The sequence below is a fragment of the Centropristis striata genome, chromosome 23 (assembly GCF_030273125.1).
Source record: "Centropristis striata isolate RG_2023a ecotype Rhode Island chromosome 23, C.striata_1.0, whole genome shotgun sequence".
NCBI lineage: Eukaryota > Metazoa > Chordata > Actinopteri > Perciformes > Serranidae > Centropristis > Centropristis striata.
Genome location: NC_081539.1, coordinates 10,428,717 through 10,449,298, shown reverse-complemented (window position 1 = coordinate 10,449,298; position 20,582 = coordinate 10,428,717). Strand labels below are relative to the sequence as shown.

Genomic DNA, 20,582 nt, shown 5'->3' with positions numbered 1-20,582 from the left:
CATATTTGTACTTATTACCTCGGTTGTTTAAGTTAATTTAATAAATTCATTTAATTTCTAGACATCCTTTGTGTCCGGTTCCATATTTGTCATGGCCTAGGAGCCGGGTTATGACAGTTATTTATATCCTTCAAATGTGGTAGTTCCATACAGTGTGACTTTTATGGTATGCCCTCAAGTGAAAACCTCCAGTAACACAGCCTAAGTCCTGCAGATTCCAGCAATATGTTCTAGGATAAAAGATTCTTAGATTTATTCTCTCTTAAAAGATTAAGAATGAATGCAGAAAATAATCTGAAATCTAAAACCCCAGGCAGTCATGACTGCCTGAAACGTTATGTAAGATCGTTTCTTATGGCTGAACCAACTGGATGTATAAACCTAATGGACATAAATATGTACACTGTGTTTACATTCTAAACTAGGCTACATAAATACACAGTTGCTCATAAAGTTGGAATTTTTTGTGTGTGACATTTTACATGTGACAATGTGACTTATTCTTGACAGGTAAAGTGTATATCTCCTCAAAACCTTATTAATTAATCTCTTCCAAACATATCACAATGAAAATGAAACCACAATTCACAGAGAATTGGGTCTTGATGGGCGACAGTGTAAATAAAACATTTTAAATAATTTTTATATAATTAAAAGTGTAATTACATTTTTTTAAATAAATTTACTAATAAATAATTGGGATAATTAAATGTACTAATAAATAATTGGGAGAATTAAATAAGTAAATAAAAAATAGAGGATTTACTATAAAGTTAAATAAATAATGATGCAAATGAAAATGCAAAAATCTATTTATGGAGCCTATTTTTTTTTTTTTAAACCTTCACCAAAAGCTATCCAAATACTGATGGTTCAAGGTTAGCATCTTGTAATTTGCCAAAAAACAACAACAGATTATTCTGATGGCGAAGCCTTAAGAATGACCTCTGCTTGCTGTTTGTCTTCTTATTAAGAACGTATTTGAACAGGTGATTGATTCGCCGCTGACTTACTGGTAAAGCCGTTGACAGCCACTCTGTTGGGGTGGTAGAATCCTTTCTTGCAGTGACACGAGTACTTGTCCAAGACAAATCCATGACCGTGGGTCGGCAAACACTGCAGAGAGACAAAAACATACAAATAAGTCACACAGAGAAGACAGTGAGTGCAGTTTTTTTTTTAACATCCTTGATTTAAAAAAAAAAAAAGACATTTCACTGGAAGAATTTTGAATCTTGTACTCTGGACTGATAAGACACAAATATAAAAGCAATTAAAATGTGTTGATACTGAAGCAAATGTACGGCCTGTGAAATCAAAGAAGAGAATGTGGGATCAAATGTCTTGTGGGAGGGACAAGGGTCTAATTATTTAAGTTGTGAGATTCCTCTCTCCGTCTAACTGTGCCTTCTCGCCGCTCAATATTAAATTAGTAAAGCCTCCATTTGATTAAAAGTCTGATAGGAAACAGACTGAGGGCTGCTGAGAAAAACACGAGGGGCGTCAGGGGGCATCCTTGGCAGACTTTGTGTGCTGTTTGCCAAATTACAAGATATAATTAATATCTAAATTAAGAACCGACTTATTTGCATGATTAAAGGCGAACCATTAATTCTTCTTCTTGTGGGAATGAGATTCCATCTTCTCTTCTGTATGAACACATTTGGGTCATTGACGTAGAGCTCTAATTTCTCGCTCTCTCCCTCAAACTACATAACGGTCGTATTTTAACATGGTTTTCTAAGCGGAGATTTTAATGGCTTGTGAATCCCCAGAAATGACGAGGGGCCCGGAATAGCACCGGTACTTCAGCTGACACTTGACACGCTATGAAGTGTTTGTGACCTGACTGCGAGATCTGGAGGCAAGGCCGGTGGCAGCGTCTAAATGAAGCATCAGTCACTGCGATGCTCTTCACTGCCGACTGGACTCCGCACGTCTTAAGAGGCAGCTATTTCTGACGCTCTCCCAAGGTCTTCGGTGAGGTCTGAATGCTGAGAGTGTATACGCCCTCAGTCAAAGCCTTTGAGAGGCCGGCCGGGGCCCAAAAGCACAAGGTAATAATCACCGGGTTACAATTCAGCGAATAAGTCCCTCGAACAAATTCCACTGAAGAGACCAGAGTACTTAAAGTGGCACTACACTAATGTGTCGAATACAGCTCCTCATTTCAGCAGTTACAGTATGGAAATAATACTTCTATTGAGATATTTCAACACTTCTTACATTTAATTATATTTGTTTAAAACTGTGACTTTACTCGCACGGGGCACCAAAGTGTATTAAAGGCCGCTAAAGTATTTGGTGACTCATTTTAGCATTTTTTTTCTGTCTGAGAGAAAAACACCATCCATGATCGATTATTAACTAGTCAACAATCTTCCCTCGCTCTACCTCTCCTGTACGCTTTTATTCTGCTATCTCACAATTAGTATTATAAACATCTCTGCAAATTGTGTTAAAAACGGATGCATTCAAGTTAACTATGATAACTCAGTCTATTTTCTTAACAAAACAATGTCAATCTCAGACACTGACTGTATGAAATGACCTGCTGCGACCACTAGGATAATCACAGCCTCATGAAACTTTACAAACACATATTAGAGAGTGAGAGCATTCAGAGGATTTGTGGCTTTCCAAGGTATAACAACAATAAGTGGGTTTTCAGCAGTTTAAAGAACAGAAATACTTGTCAGCCAGTTGCTGAAAAATGCAATGCAGAAACCTGTAAAATATCAAAAGTTTTTGACACCAAATCAAAGCATTTTTTCCCCTACAGTATTCTGCAAGGTGTTGGTGTTTTAATGAGATATTATGGGGGATATTTGAGCATTTTTATCAATGTCTGAGTGTAAAAAAAGGGCAAATTTAGTTACAAATCTGTGATATCAACTGGTATCAAACCAGAAATTTCTAAAACAACATAACTAAGCATGGGAATGGACTTGATATACTCATATCATGAAGTTCTAAAAGCACTTCTATGTGATATCTACTGTTGACCTGCTATCTCCCCGTTGTTAAAAATCTGTCTCCCGACCCCAGTTCTCTATAAAAGGGGACGCAATGCAAAGGTATTAAAGAGGCAAATCTAAAATCAGTAAATCAGTAAATTTGGATTAGTTTCATCCCATACATCTTGTGAGCGTCAAAGTGTACATTTTATTTGTGCAAATTGGATGAGTCTGCAGGATAGATGGTCCACCATATTGGAGTTTTGATTTGGGCTGCTGAGTTGAGCATCCCTTTATAAAAAGCTGCCCGGTGCAGCTTTAAATGAGCACTGTGGTGCAACGTGATTTCATCTGTGATTCTCCAACAGTTGTCTCCTTAGGACAGGTGGAGCGTGCTGCAGCTACTGCCTGCCACTGTTAATATGCCCACCTCACAGAGACCGCAGAAGAAACAGCCAGAGACAGGTGTGTGTGTGTGTGTGTGTGTGTGTGAGTATGCGTATTTCTCGTGTGTGTGACAGGGGAGCCAGGAATAGCCCTGGCAGTGCATCCCACTCCTGCCTGCTGCGGTGATTGATGCGGGGGCTCGGATGTGGAGTATGTTGAATGGGGAAGCGGCCAAGACAGCGCGGCCTGCCTCCCAGCTACCTGCCATCAGTCATGTGTGATCTTAGCGGTCCAGCAAGGAGCCAGACTCATATCGACAGGCGATAAAACGCAGCTTTTGAGCCAGATGTGGGAAGATCTCCACACAGGGAGGAGCTGAGGACACCTGGGACGAATGTCAAGGTGTACAGTGAAGTTATATAAGGATGATTATCAAAATCATCAATTGAAAATTACACTTGAATTAGAGTTGAACAAATTGTAACAAGTATCTGCTGTACTCTACTGCCCTTACTTTTTAACTATGCAATGTTTGACTTGTGCTTTTTATTATTTTATCTATTTTCTTATCCTGCTGTATCTTACTTTTTCTTATTTGTATTTTTATTTCTATTTCCCTGTTTTAATTGACTGTTTTTACTGTTTTCAATTGTGTCTTGCTGTTTTAATGTGTATGTAAAGCACTTTGAATTACCTTGTGTTGAATTGTGCTATACAAATAAACTTGCCTTACCTTGCCTAATGAAAATTAAAGGTAACAAATGTAGATTATTTTAACAACTAGTAGCACTATGAAGCAATGTTTTGCTATGTCGTTCTGAACTTAGGGTGTAGAAGCGTGCATACGCGTTGATACACAGTCCTGCCAGTCGTTCTCCATTATTCCACTGATCGACAGGTGGCTGTAATGTATGAAAAGTAACAATGTGCAGGCAAAATGCAATTCATGAAAAGACTGCGAGCTAACAAAATGCCAAGCACAAAATGTCAATGTTTTTCTTTCTTTTAACTGGTTAAGAAAATATTTTTTGGATTAGGGAAATGCTATATTCATTCAGTAGCGGCTAAATTATGCCCGCCGCTACTTCAAAATAAAAGCAAACACATGCAGCTTTCAAAATGAGAACACATGGATGTGTTAACAGAGTCCGCCACAGAATGTACTAGAAGACTGTTAATGACCGTGGAAACAAACAATGATTATTGTTTAGAAATGCTGAATGTAAACAGAACTTTTGTTTGTTCAGGATAAAAACTTCAAAAAATCATACTGTCTGAAATCTTAAAGTTAAATGAACTTTAGAGCCAATACCGATGTGGGCAGACCAGAAATACCTGATTTACACGATGTAAATAACCAACCTGGCAACAAATCATGGAAGAAAAAAAAGTGACAGTGGTACTACTCCTATACTGCCCCTACCGTTCATGTGCATGTTGCTTCTTGCGGTAGTGAAGCATCAATTTCTGACCATGTGCAGAAACCAATGCAGAATACACGAGGCAGCCATCATGCACAAGGGAACAAACAGTTTAAAGCAGGTACTATATATCTGCAGCCTTAATCTTCTGATTAGACAGAGACCTACTTCTACATGCACGACATATGCTATTATTTATGTTTGCTGATGTTCTATTGATGGAGAGCAACACAGGCAGCCATATTGTTCCTTCCATAATGAGCTGAAGGCAGCGCCTGTGTTGCCCGAGAGCAGAAATCACATCAAATTAACTGATAATTAATTAAGGCTGTATGATTGAGAATAACGTGTTTGTCTGTACAGAATCTGTTTCTGATAAGATCTGACATGGATGTGAGAAAAATTATAAATTCAACTGATGAATAACTTCACTAATAGGAAAATGAATTAACGATTTAAAATGTGTTTCTGCAGGGATAGTACATATGATCTCCTTGTTTATTCTTATGACAGTCACATGTCAGAGAGCTTGTATTGTACGTCTCCCGTGCCCCAGGTTTCCCCACAAGCACTGCTCATTGTTGTTTACATGCCAGCTGTGGCAGCTGTCAATCACACACGCTCTGACATACTAATTGCCATGGTGACATGTGTGTGACCGCGAGCGAGAGCCTTTTTATTGGAGTGCGTCACGCTGTCAGGCCAGCATGGTCTGCCTGCGACAGAGCACTTATAAAAGGGCTGCAGGACTCAAAAATAGACACAACACACACTCGCTCTCTCTTGCTCTCTCCTATCTCTCTTTCTGTCTCTTTCCCCTTATCTTTCTCTCTCTCTTACTCTCTGGCCTGGGTGCAATTTCTTACATCAGTGGTGTTTGTAACGTGGTTGTGATCAATTCATAATTTAATAGTGCTCTAATGTCAATTAAACTCATATTGAAACAATAAACACAAACCAGAACTCCATCCTCAGCACTGACCCAGGGGAAAAAGGCTTGATTACAATATGGCCAAAAGTATGTGGACACCAGTCAGATTGTGCACTTTTGGTCTGGAGCAGGGCCGGTTATTCCTACAGGCCACCAAGGCGGCTGCCTAGGGTGCCAAATTGGCAGGGGGCGCCCCCTTGTGGGGCCCTTAAGCATACATCTTTGTTGCTTGAATTCGCGATTAGGAAGGCTAGGCGTGTTCCATTGTGAGCAGTTGGTTGTGAAATACCATAGTAATTTACACTTTGGTGTTGAACTTTGGTGGTGAAATACCATACTACTTTACACTTTGATGGTGAAATACCATATTACTTTAACCTTTGATGGTGAAATACCATAGTACTTACATTTTTACATTTCTTAATTTTTTATATTTATTTTTATTGCATTTGTACATTTTATTTATTTTCAGTCTTTACAATCAACAGATCTGTGTTTTCTCATTTATTTATTCTTATTTTCAATTCAGTTGTTGTTGGTAAAGTTCCAAAGTTTCTAAAAATTAAAATGTTGAGACCATTATATTGCCTGTATGTAGTTCATGTATCAAATATAAATGTACATTTAAATTTCATCCTTATGTTTATTTTTATTGCATTTGTATGTCTACATTTTATTTATTTTCAGTCTTTGCCATTCTTAATTTGATGAAGATCTGTGTTTTCTTATTTATTTATTCGTATTTTCAATTCAGTTGTTGTTGGTAAAGTTCCAAAGTTTCTAAAAATAAAAATGTTCTGAGACCATTACCTTGCTTGTAGTTCATGTATCAAATATTAGTGTACAGCACAATACATATAACATAGTGTACCTATATCAGAATGAATACATGGAATGGATGTGGTTCGGGGGGGGGGGGGGGGGGGGGGGGGTGCAAAATCTCAATATCGCCTAGGGCAGCCAATGGGCTAGAACCGGCCCTGGTCTGGAGCTATTTTTCAGGATTTTTGACTGAACCCTTAGTTACTTTTCTTACACTGTTAAGGGAGATTTTAAAAGGCTAAGATGATTTTACATAGTTCTAAGAACCATTTTTTTATTACGTCTGCAATGTAAGAACAAGGAATGATTGTAGTTCTTAGAAAACTGTTTTGAGGGACTTTTTTTAGCTCCTATTGCTGCTAAAGTTCGAGGTTTGCTTTGACATCTGGGCGGTCGTTTAGTAGAAACACCAGAGCAGGATTACGGCCGCTACAATCAAAGGTACTCAGGGTGAATTTGGGTTTATGTTGCTCTGTTTATTTCAGTGTTACAGTGTAAGATATGTGCAAGACATACAATCTACCTCATCTTTAATTTTGTAGCATTTTCAGTAGTCATTTGTTTATTTTTATACTTATTTATTACATTTTCCTCATGTTATACGTACGTCATGTATGTTTTACACATACTGGAGTATGTGTAAAAACATAGCGATCAATCAATTAATTGATCGTTAAAGTTACAGATAATTGAGTTGGCAGGTTTCTTACAACCGACCATTTTAGCCACTAGCTAACTAAACAGTGTCTCAAGGAGTAAAATGTAACAACTTAATGCTTCATCCACACACACTTGTTTCTGCGATCGCCATTTGAGTAACAACTGTGTTCGGCTTATTTACTGTTACCAACACAGCATGAAAGCATGGTGGAATTAGCGAGCTAGCCAGCAGTCTACAAATTAACCTACTACCTCGGCCATTCTTTCATACTAAACTGGTAAAATGAGAAAAAATTAGCTCAATAGTGGGCTGGTGGCCAGCCTCACTCCCCACCACTTAGAGACTAATGTTACTTAGCAGAGAGGAGAGCAACGGCAGCTTCAGAGACGGACAAGTTAACCAGCCAGCCTAAAAAACTGCTCTACATAGTCTCTTTAAAGTCACATGTAATATGTTAATGATCTGTGATAAGTTTATCTGATTTCCCTAGCACAGGTTATTCGGATCAAATGTTTTAATGATTTTGACACAGAATACCATATAGTAGATAGCAGAAAAATCACATTTTTCAAAAATACTGTATGTTTTTTTCTCTTTTGTATTCTTTGTACCACCTCATGACCCCTCTGATCTCTTTTGAGACCTCTTCAGTGTCCCAGTGGGTCCACTAGTATTTTATAGCATGCTTCCAGCTTTGTTGCAACAGTTTGTGTTTGGCCCTTTTTTTTGTTCAGTTTCCACATGAAAGTGCACCTGTGCCAGGTCAATAAAGAAATGGATTTCCCAGTTTGATGTGGAGGACCTCGACCCCATCCAACACCTCTGGGATGAACTAAAACTACCAGTGTGAGCCAGGGGCCGATTCCCAGCAGCCATTTACAGACACTACTATTAACACGCAAATGGCGCCATTACTCACGTCACAAATTAGTATAACTCGCAAATTGGTAGATAAAATTAGATTTAGTCATTTGTTAAGCGTGTCGAAACCAGTGTGAGAGGAATTATCACTTGTTGCAGCTTGCATGTTGCAGATCTAGTGAAGTGGGTCTCTGGCCATACCAATCCACTCAATAAGGCTCTTATGGCTGAATAAGAGTATATTTTCAAATGTTCTTCATGCCTATGACTATGCACAAGATGGCTTTCTTTTTTGGTGATGACTCTGGGCTGTTTTAAGAGCTGTACAGTTGACCTCGACCCTACTCTGCAGGACTTCCTGTCAGTCTGCAGCCCAAAGGGTCATACACAATGTTCTCCACAGAGTCTTTTATTATGTTCTAATGGCAAAAAAAATCTAATTCAAAGCATGCTTTTCCTGTAAATGCACAAATAAACTATTTCGTAGAGGCTCATAATAAATAAATAAACAGAAAGAAAACTTTTTTTGTTTGTAGGAAAAAAAGAAATGCAAATAAATAAAGGGATACAGAGTGCTTTATCCCTAAGAGGATGTGTTTTGAATATGTGATAACGTGAAAAATGTAATTTTCCAAAATCAGAGGAGCGTGCAAAGTACGTCTTGTTTGAACCATAATACAGTGTAAATACTGGTGCTAACAAGCCTAAAAGACTTTTAAAATAAATCAAGTCTATAACTTCGCTATAATTGCATATCCACTAATGATTGTTGCATTAATCTGTGCACTCCCTGCACACAAATGTACACACACTCTACATACTCTTCCTCCTGACATCAAACGCAGCAGTTCCCCTCCATCACCTCTCTGAAGCAGGGGAATAAAAAAACAACTCTAAGAGTAGCACTAATTGATGCAGAGGCCAGTTGTCTTCCACCTGACCAGGAAACCAGGAACTTGCTCAATTCTGTCGGCTAATTAAGGCCTGCCGAAGGACTCTCCCTCTCTTTGATATAAGCCCACGCTCTTCCGGTCCAGCACAGTGCCTAATCAACCGCTAATAGGCCTCTGTAGATATTTGTAATGATCCCGCAGAGTGCAACATAAACCCAAAGGAAAGCTCATCGTCCGATAATTACAGATTGAACTATAGAATGCACAGAAAGGAGGTTAGGAGGAGAAGACCTGGCCGGAGGGCAGATTACCCTGCACATACAGTACAGCTGTGTGTTTGCATGTATGTGCAGTGTGCCGTAAACTGCCAGCTCAGGATGTGGAAGGCACCAGGGGAAATTAGACGGCGTTTGTTTTAAAGGATGAATAAAAAACACGGGGAGGTTGCCTGCTCGGTTAAACAATGAAGAAGAATGTCTTTTGTGGCTCTGGAGGAGATTTGTCAAGTCGGAGAAAATAACCACCACCGGGGTTATCTCGCCTTGGGCTCGGGGAGGCATTAACTAGGCATGGAGGGCCTAACAAAGAGACACCATCAAGTTGCATTTAGGGATGTGTAGGCTCCAGGGCTTTGGGAGTTTGACCCATTTCGAGGACTAAAAGTTGGTGACTGTTCTTTCTTTTCCCTCGACTCTTCTAACTTCGGTAGCCTAATGGGGAATAAATTGCTGAAAGCTCTTTTGACTTGGCTATTTAGGCTATTTTGGTGGGTGGCACTTCCAATTTTTTTTAATGACATCTAGCTCTTGTTTCTTTTGAGTTTGGATGCACTTATTGGGAGTCCGTTTGGACAAAAGCTTCTGCCAAACAAATGTTATGTAATGGAACAAAATGGGAGCCAATAGGCTTGATTCAGGCCAGGTTTGAGCCTAAAATATAAATATTAGAAGGAGAAAATTGGTGGAAAATATCAGCAACAAAGGTGAGATCCTTCTTTTCAGGCTGGCAGACATGCAATAGGTATTGTGTTCAAGATTCAATTTATTAACAGTTATACAAGTGCAATCGTGTGAAATACTTTTGCTGGGAGGCTCTATTAAAGAGAAGTAGTAAATAGAAATATAAAAAGCAACCTGGTCTCCTAAAAAATGATGTTCCTGTACAGAATATCTGCAATCTTAACTATGTTTTAAAGGCATTTTCTCCCAATTTACAGTCACATTGTGAAACATTTTCAGTTTGTTTAAGTTTAGGCAACAAAACTACTTGGCTAGATTTAGTAAAAGAACATGGTTTGGGTTAAAGTACATCGACCCTAACCAACTCCTTGTGTGGACATCTGCAGACTTAGATCAGAAATATTTTTGTCGTACGTCAAGAACAGAGTCTGGGAGAAAATATGCTTCCCTTGAAATATTATTGAGAATGCAGTTTAGTTGTATGAGAACGTAGCTTTTAGGAGACATTAACAAAATATAATGAAATAAAAAATATAGTCACAAAAAATAAGAAGCAATGAAAAACATAAATTAAAGAACATAAATATATCTAAAAAAATACATATTAAATAAAATATAACAAATCATAAGAGATAATAGAAATAAAAATACATTTAAAAAAAATCTAAAATATATACATTGAAGGCAATGAATATTACATTATAATAATATGATAGGTTGGATTACATTGTATTGTTGGAGTCAATAAATAGTAATGTACAATGTAAAGTACACTGAGTCTAATATTACACTCCACTCAATTAGGCATTGACAATATAAAGGGCACAGTATACATTAGGCTTCCTGGTCACCTAATGCTACATGATAAATAGGTCCTTATGTTGCTGGTCAAACTGACCCATTTCAAAGTTTAAAGTATTTTTTCGGGATAAAACTTATTCTGCTTGGCTTAATAAGTGTAAACAACATATAAAATGAAAATGGTTCATTTCACATATTTGCATGTTTGTATTACATAGAGGTGACTCCTGATAATTTATCAACATCACTCCACAAAAGAAAAAATATATATATTTTTTTAATTTTTTAAATCAATGTCATGTAAAACCATTGTATTTTATATGTAGGTATTTCCAATGTACACAAAAACGTTTAAACATGCATTTTTTTTTTAATGAAAAACTAGTGAATTATCCTCATTGAACCATGATCTGTGACAGGTAAAGAACACCATTGCACTAAATATTGATTGAGATGGTCTGTAATGGAGTTATTAATGAAATATAAACAATGTTTATTGGGATTTTTTTTGTTTCTGACACTTTTGAATAATTAAACATTATGCTGTTCCTGAGAAACGAACATAACAAGAGGGTTAAGTTCAGCAAACTGAAAGAGTGAACTAGTGCTTGTGTGTACTGTTGCTCTTTGTATGCGAGTGCAAAAGATCCAGAAAGGAAAGAGAAATGAGCTTTGACATCATTATCTTTGCTTCAGCTTCAGGCCGGCTTCATGGTTAAAAAAAATAAATAAGTGTTTCGCTATTGGGCATGGACTGGGCTAAATAAATTGGCGCTGGGTCTGGTTCAGACCACAATTTCAGGCCTGTGCATTACTCTCCCTGAGACACACAAAGAGACGCTGCAGAGAGCTGGATGGCTGTGGCTGTGCGCTCAGAGGGACAGCTAGACAGCCAGCCAGGCCTTTAAACGAGGTCAACTAGCAGGAGTTAGCCGGAGCAGAGCTGCCCGGACAGCGGGGCCTCGCTTTGGGTGCAGTCCAAAGACCAAAGCCCAAACACCAGTCAGATAAACACTCTGGCCTAGAGGGAGCTTAACACTGCCATCAGGCTGGGACTAGTAAACACACGACAGACACCACTGGGATCCTGCTGTCATAATCACATTCACAGCTTATGTAAGTGTCAAAGTGAACGGAGCCGGGTACATATTTATTCCACGTTCGCACGGTAAAATGCACAGTGATGTTGTTGACTCTTGCAACGGACGGTCGTGCAAATAGGCACACTGCACGTACACACTGTTGTGTATGTGAGCACACAAAACAAGGACAGTGAGTACGGAGGGATCAGGCATGCACAAAGTTTTCTGACATCCTCAAAGCAGCCTCCAGGGACAGTGGGCACAAATGGTGCCACGGTTGATGAAGAACAGGGAAGTCTGCTGCTGCTGTCCACTCAACCCAATGCTGCTTAAACTCTCCTTATATACAGCAACTGCAACATTTTGAGTTCTTTTTAACATTAAAATCCTTTTCACAGGGCCGTAGCCATGGATTCAACATTGGGGGGACTAAATTTGCCGGGAGATCTGGGCCCCCCCCTCACCCCTAGAAAAAAATTAAAATGTTAAAACTGATTTTCTACCACTTTTAAATAACCCTAACCCTACCTAAAAAAAATGACTTCCTTTTTTTTTTTTTTTTAACAATACTGTCTAAAAGTATATTGCTACGACGGCATATTAGGGCCAAGTATGAAAAAAAAAAGAAAAAAAAAAAGGGAAATAAGAAACAAGAAAAAAGTCGCAAATATAAGAGATTAAGAGAAATTCAGACTTTTTTTCCTCAATAATCAGCTATGTTTTTCTCATAGATTTGCAAATTTAAATCTCGTAAATCTGTGACTTTTTTCTCGTATTTGCCACTTTTTTCTCAAAATATTACTTTATTGACTGCAGGGGCGTGAGAATCTGTGATAATCTGCACTCATGGTCACTTTTGAACTCCGGCGCACTTAGGAGTCATTTCCTGTATCTGTCTCTGATGTTATCTTCGTTGATGCAAAATAATTGTGCTCCACAGATAATCATGACACCCAACCATCTGTTATTGAACACCACAGATGGAAAGATGCTGGATAAAAAGTCTGTTTGCTGACCTTGTAAAATGAATTCCTTTGTCTCTATCTTATACATACTGTAGGAGTAAGCTTACTGTAGCAGGTCACTTTGGCTTATGTTTACGATTTTATCTGGAAGTTCTCTTTAGCGACATGTTGAGTAGCTTCATTATCGGCAAGAAGCCCAAATTAGAACCCCTGCTCTTTAATGGTGAAAGGAGCCAGTTGAGACGTCTTGGGCATCTGATCCTTCCGTACGACTCCCTGTGGAGGAGTTCCTTGGCTGGTCCAACTGGGAGGAGACCCGGTGAAAGACCCAGAACACACTAGAGGGATTATATGTCCCTACTGGTATGGGATTGCCTCAGGAACTCCCGGGAGAAGAGATGGCTGAGGAGAAGGATGTCTGGGCTTTATATTGCTTCGATTAAGTCCTGGAAACTTCATGTGGACAAGAATTTATTGATCTGTTTCTATCTGTGGAGAGCAGTGTTCTATAGGTACTTAGATTACTTTTTACTTGTAACGAGTAATGCAACACAAACATTGGTAACGCTTTATAATAAGGTCCTTAATAACCATTAATTAACAAGCATAGTTAACTTATAGTTAACTTATAATAGATGAGCAATAAAGTATATTTTAATATCAATAAGCAAACAAAATAAGATTAATAAAGGCATGTCAAAGACATAATGGGTGGGTCATGGGTGTTTGTAATGCCATTATTAACACTTATATAAGCTTATAAACACACAATAATGTTAATAAGCATCTTGCAAGGACTTACAAGGGCCTTATTACTTGCTAATTAATGGTTATTACAAGGACCTTAATATAAAGCGTTACCCAAACATTTTGCAATCCAGATTATTAAGTTATTATGTTACATGTTTACTGTATTTCTTTAGTCCTTTTATTGCCATAAAAAAGAAAATCTCTGATGCATTTGCACCATTTCTGTTTCCTTCATACTAGCAGAAGTTCATCCAATCCAGCAGTTGTGTCAGTGCTCATGTGTAGCTCAGCTAGCGAGATGGCAGACAGGACAGCCTTTATATTGTTAAAGTAAGCATAGATCTAGTTAACCCATATTGAAACAGGATATACTGGATGCTATATGAGCCTGTGTTTTAATGTTTTTTATAGAAGCAGCTTCGCTTAATATGCCTCTGCCGTGTTCGCTGTCAGACTGAGGTGCCGTCAGGTACTGTAGCATAGGTTTCTGGGGGGTTTCTGGGTTTTTTTTCATGCACTTTTCACTGAAGTTGAATTGCAAATGAAATTACACATTGTATGAACTTGTTAGTGTACATGCACGAGCACCAGTTCCCTCTTGAATCATGTTTACTTGTAATCAAACATAATGAAGCTATAAAGTTGATATTGTGTCTGTCATTCTATTATTAGCCTGCAGATTTACAGATTATGGGCTGAAGACGAAGCTCTGCAGTATCAGTAGTCAGTACATTCAGAGGTAGACATAGCCTACGTTAGGCTTAAGTATTTTTGGTAACGCGAAAGTACTCTAAGGCCGTAGCAGGCTCACTTTAAGGTATATACTGGTTTCATATGAAACTAAAAGATCTAAGGAATCAATAGGTACCACGATATCGTGTCGGGAAGTTGTCGAAATAACGCTGCAAATTTAGGCTTTTTTTATGTTATATTCCAAAACAAATTCAGAGCAGTGAAGCTTAAAGTTGAGGAAAGTTTGAGAAAATGCTGCAGTTGTTGTCGTCCATACATGTTTGATATCAGTTCAGTTCAGTTTGACTGAATACTTTGTTGGTCAGTCTGTGGGTTTGACTCTCATTGTGGAGAAATAAAAAGACGGAAGTGAGATGAACAGACTGAGAATTTTCTCTTATTTGACAAAACAATTCTTGATTTAATTTAATTTTGTGGGCACAAAATGCAGTTAAATCGCAATATATTGTATTGTAATACTCATAATCACATATCGCAAAATGCTTAAACTTACAATAATATCTTATCGGGACTCAAGTATCGGGATAACATGGTTTCGTGGGGCCTCTGCTGATTCACACCTCTACTCACAAGTTACTTTTCTCAGTAAGCAAGAGTATAATGTAACGAGAATGTAATGTTACATAAGAGTGGTTGAGACTCCCCTTTATTTTTGCAGACTTGAGATTCTGTAAACAGCTTATTCAGCCCTTAACTGAAGTAAATGCATCCGTGTGACTTTTATGTATGTAAAACAAGCTGCAGTCACTCTATATTTTTGTCTGTGTCTCTCACTCTTTCTCAGTCTATTTCCATCCTTTGTAACCACACGGCTGTACTCATTTCACATCCAATCTCATGGGTCCCTAGACAAATGTTACCTCTAGATTCCACTTTTTTCCAATCCTCCCTGGACTGAGTGTTTGCTTTCTGCCTGGGTTTACGGTGCGCCGCCGAGGCTGGGCACGGCGAATGTAAGACTGCGCCCGGGGGCGAGTGTACTCAAGTCTTCAAAGTGTTTCCATGTAAATTCGGAGTTCCAGCATTATCCACAGAGCCAATTAGCGAGACAGTGGTTAAGGAAGGGCTGCGGTGGCGAAGGGCCGGGGGCCGGAGTTAAAACCAGAAGTGTCCTGTGATCTCTCGTCCTGCTGCGTTATGGCCAGCAGCCCTCAACCTTGATGTTTTCATCTCCAATACCCCTCAGGAGACACAACAGCTGGACACAGAGCATCTAATCTACTGTCCAATGTGGGATTTGAATTTTGTATATCAGTGCTTTTATTCATCTGTGACATAAAAATGTCCTTGGATGACAAGATAGCGCACTTACAAACTGAATCTTCTATATTTTTTTTGGGATATTGAATGAAGAAATCTAGGCAATGATACAGAAAATATTTTAAGTGTACTCAAGTATTCTGACCCAGAATGTGTTGGCAGGACATTCCATTGGATGTTTCGTTTTCGCGATGCTTTAAAAACTTTTTTTTTTTTAAGTTTATTTTTCTTTCTCCGGCACTGAAAACTTTTGAAAAGTGTTTCCAAGATGTAACACTCCATCCATCTGCCGAGCGGCTGACGGATCTACATCTCTGTTCATCCTTTAACTCCTTAATCTTTCTCTCTACAGTGGAAAGAAACTCACATTTAGAGCTTTTCCTATTCCTGGTCTTGAGTAGAAGTTAATATCATGGTCTCTCTACTTCTTTAATACAACGCTGCATAATTCACCCAGCACAAAAGGATCTGCTAAAATTGAAGGGTGAATTTAAATCTGCTGGTGCACAGCGGTATTCTATTTCCTTTCCTATCAAGCCCCCTTATCAACTCTGAAGCATAATCACAGCTTTGGTGAGATCACTGTAGATAATTAGCAATTACCCTATTTATAGTCTCCTGAACATATTCTAATAGGCAACATTGCAAGGAATGTAGTTAATTAGGATGCTTTGCGCCCTTTTTCTCCACCTAAACTGCTGAAGCGAGATCAGCAGGTTGAAAGGGCCGTGGCCTGGTGTGAAACCACTCTCCACATCGGTCCCTTGTGGGAATCCCTGCCCCACTACCGTACGATGCCGTGTTTCTAACAGCAAGGGGGAATTCCCGAGATGCTAAAAGGCTATTTTTATCTTACAATATGCGGCTAGGCCTGCACATGGAGGGGTAAGCATTTTTGTTGAATGAGTATAGACTAGAGGGAACACTTTGACGGGCGGCTGTCAGAGAAACAAGCAGATAAACTGTACTCATCAATTCATGTGTATCAGTTTGCACCATGTTAAATGAACAATAAAGTAAACTATGTGCTACCTGTAGATCTGAGGTCTGCCCAAACGCTCAGCTCCTTTAAATCAGGACTAAAAACACTATTGTTTACTGCAGCGTACTCTTAACTTTAACACTTATCTGCCCCTTACTTTTTAACACTTATCTGCCCTTACTTTTTAACTACGCAATGTTTGGCTTGTGCTTTTTATTATTTTATCTATTTTCTTATCCTGCTGTATCTTATTTTATCTTATTTGTATTTTTGTATTTTTATTTCTATTTCCCTGTTTTAATTGACTGTTTTTACTGTTTTCAATTGTGTCTTGCTGTTTTTAATGTGTATGTAAAGCACTTTGAATTACCTTGTGTTGAATTGTGCTATACAAATAAACTTGCCTTGCCTTGCCTTGCCTTGCTATCTTTGGAATTCGCCTCTGACTTTAAGAAAACAAAAGGGGCGGTTTCATTTCAAAATCAGAGTGTTATTCATTATTATTCATCAGGTATTAAAGTTGGTACTGCGCAGATTTCCACCAAAGGCAATAATGCATTTTGAGTAGTCGTTCTTCAGACTTTGGTGTGTTCATGAGCTTTGGGGGCTCAATTATGCTCACCATTAAATATGCATATGGACAGAGATTTCTGCTTGTGTCTGTGTTGATTTTGGCCATATTTTATGCATGTTTTGTAAAAGCTGACGTACACGAATGAAACCGAGCCTTACCACCAGAAACTGTGGGGACAGTAGTTACTTTCATAGTGCCGTTTCAAGCCTGGACATTTATGGCTCTGTAACGTCTCACCTGCACTACGAACGCGCCAGAAGAGGGATGTCAGGATCAAGTGATCCCACCAATTTTCTTGCTGTCCCGGCAAGGCGGAATATGAAAAAGAGCATGAATATCATGCCTTCGTGGGATCACCATGAACGCCCTAAGGCAAAAAGCTGGCACAGATCTTTCAAGCAATATAGCGGGATATTTCCAGGACGGCAATATGAAAGGGCTTAGTGTAGCCAATAGTTGCCTGAACCTTTTGAGGAAATATTAGTAAGAAAGAAGAAAGAAGAAATATCTATGTTGTGAAAGATTTATTCTCTATAATGCTGCCTCTGCTTTTGCCGTAAGAGGCACATTTTTAGGACCCTAAACTGCACAGTCCTCTAATGGATATATTGGTCAATAAAGGGAGCATAAATTAGGTTTAAGTCGTTATGTAAAAAATAAAAACATCGCATTATAAAGATGTGATGTATTTTATTGTGTTTAAACAACACATTGGTAGCTGTTTCCAGTATTTGCGCAACAATGAGGAGCAACAAATGAATCAGGTGTGCCATGAAATATGATCCACTACTCATATTTCAGATTTTTCCAATACGACAATAATGGATCGGAAATGCCCAACCTCACATTCAAGTAGTTTTTTTCTGTGATCCTGCTGACAGTCAAACATACAAAGAAACAAACCAAACCAAAAACATCTTTTGGCGGAGGTAAATATGCATTAACAATTCAAGCTAGAGATCATTGTACTGTCTTTCTTTTACAATGACTAAAAATTAAAAATCTTCAAAAGCACATCTGAAATAGATTGTAATACTATGATCTGTGATACATGACCACCCTGAAATGAGCTACTAGTTAACAAAGAAAAGTCAATAAAAAAACAACTTAATTGCACATTTCATAGTTTTTTATGTTGCAGTCTGAGTTAATTTCAGTCGTAATGCTGGCCCAAGCCCCACAGTTTTGTTTACAGTACATCCCCCATTTGAAATTTCTGTTAGAAAATGATTGCTGCCACAAAAGACAACTCATTATGGGACAGAATGAGGCCCAACACCTCTGCATGCAAATGAAGCAACATTTCTGATGCCCTAATAAATCTTTTTTTGTGACACATGCTGATTAATGTGTTTCAGTTGGCAATCAGTTTTCAAAGTGTTCTAAAATGAATCCCATCAATTTAACCCGCCATGTGTCATTCTCAAGCCGAGGGAGGGAACGAACAGATCAGCTCTTGTGCACTCAAGTAATTCATAAGTGTACGTTACAGGATCCTGGAAACATGCGTTGTTCTGTGGCCGTGCTTTACAGATAAAGGGCTTGTTATAAAAGCTGTCAATAAAATACATGGCCTTTGTCTAATCTTTGTAAGTTATAGGTAGCTGCGGGTGAAGATTGCAGGACAAGAGACAATGAGATGTAAATAACAGAAACAATGCATGACATGAATAGCTTGGGCTGTAGGTCGCCACTGGGGTTAATGCTAATTTTCAAACTGCAACAGTTGAACAGTAAGGCTTCGACAAGAATCAAGAGAGGTTTTTGGTTCGGGTTAACCCTCTGGAGTCCATCTCTTTATTGAATATACACATGTTTTATTTACAGTAATATCTTTATTTATATATGATATGTAGACAAGCTGAGAAAGCCAGTTGAAAGTGCAATCATAGGAGCTTTCACAGTGTGCCATTTGTTTCTAGACCATTTTTAAAATGTGAATTTTCTTTCTACAGTGAAAACTTTTACTATTTTTAATTTATGTGCAAATAGACTGTTCAATAGTTTTATTATTTATTATTTTTTCTGCTGTTTTTGTGTATATAAATGGTAAAAAAAAAAAAAAAAAAATTAAAAGAAAAAAAAGCTGCATTTCCACATACACCTGTGTCTTTTGTTTGTATTTTCGGTTCCTGGCAGCTTTATACTTTGTTAATTAAAATAAAATGAAAAATCTGGCTGATAGCCAAGTTTGTGTCGAGAAAAAGAAGCCTTTCATGTGATGTATAAGGACAAACTGAAAGATGCTAAACAGAGACAGAAATTAATGCATAGGAAGTTGAACCAAAATCTCCTGGACTTCAGAGGTTTAAAATATCACCTTGGTTCATGTAAGTGTTTATTAGGGATATAGTCATCATGTTTGGGGCTAGGGCAAGCCTCGAGGGAATGAATGTAAATCAATATAAAGTCCTTACAAGTGAGGACAACAAGTGCACTTTCCTGTTTGCAGAACTGAGAGAGAAAGAGACAGAAGGCGAGAGCAGACAGAGCAGCAGTTGTTTAACACTGATGGCGTTATTAATTCAGCAGCACAAGGTACACAGCGGAGAAATCAGCGTGTGATTGAGATGATAGCTGGCCGGGCCAGGACAACCTTGTGAACCAAGGTCAAGATGTAACAGTGATTCAACACGCGGAGCTGGAATATCCACTTGAGCTTTTCAACAGCAGAAAGAGGAACACAGCAACACAAAAATACAGTTTCTGTGTGTGTTTGTGCTACAAAGATATTCCAACCCAAAATTGCATTTTATGAACAGAATATTTCAGGAAATGTGCTCTGGAAAGTTAATTTGTACTTCAGTGTAGGGCTGGGCGATATGGCAAAAAAGAAATGATCACAATATATTGTTTCATATTATCCCATCACGATTATTATCACAATTTTGTATCGATTTTAAACTGCCAGTTTTAAAGCATCTGTACTGAAAACTAAACAAACTAGACATTGGCTGTGCATGCTTTCCGCACAATCACTTTGGTGTGACTTCTTCAAATGATTAAACAGATTTGTTGTTGTTTGAAAGCCCACGGTGTTAATGTTTTGCTAACTTGTTTATTGAACTAAGTTCCATTCAGTTATAACTTGTTTCTCTGTAAGTTTTCATACATCCCACGCTCTTGAACGCACTATAGCTGTTCTGACGCTATTGAATGCACCATACCTGTGTGTGAATTGCCGTGCTGTGAATATTAGTTTTCTCTCGATACAGTGGTGGATAGATTGTAATTTCCTTTGCTCTTTCCCAACATTCACCTGTTCCTTCCTGGTTTATTGCTCTAAGTCATGGCTGACATCTATTTTGCTGCCCTCAGCTCCACGTTTAGCTCCATGTTCGGTCAATCTGTTTACTTCTTGGATTGGCTACTGTCGCACACATTTCTGACATGTTTGACCAAGTAAATATGCTCACAGCTGATTACCGTAATCAACCTGAAATGTATCGCAATCACTAATCACGATCATATAATCACCCAGGCCTTCTTCAGTGTCACCAAAATTTGGGAATACGTGGACTTT

The 20,582-nt window shown here is 38.4% G+C and overlaps 1 protein-coding gene across 2 annotated transcripts in view; it reads right to left on the bottom strand.

Annotated features, from left to right (window-relative positions):
- gpr158a (G protein-coupled receptor 158a) overlaps positions 1 to 20,582 on the bottom strand; it is a 97,949-nt gene that overhangs the window by 48,615 nt on the left and 28,752 nt on the right. For both annotated transcript variants that reach the window (XM_059327055.1, XM_059327056.1), the window contains exon 3: positions 1,014 to 1,116. In XM_059327055.1, coding sequence (XP_059183038.1) covers positions 1,014 to 1,116 — 103 coding nt within the window. The remainder of the gene's footprint in view (positions 1 to 1,013; positions 1,117 to 20,582) is intronic.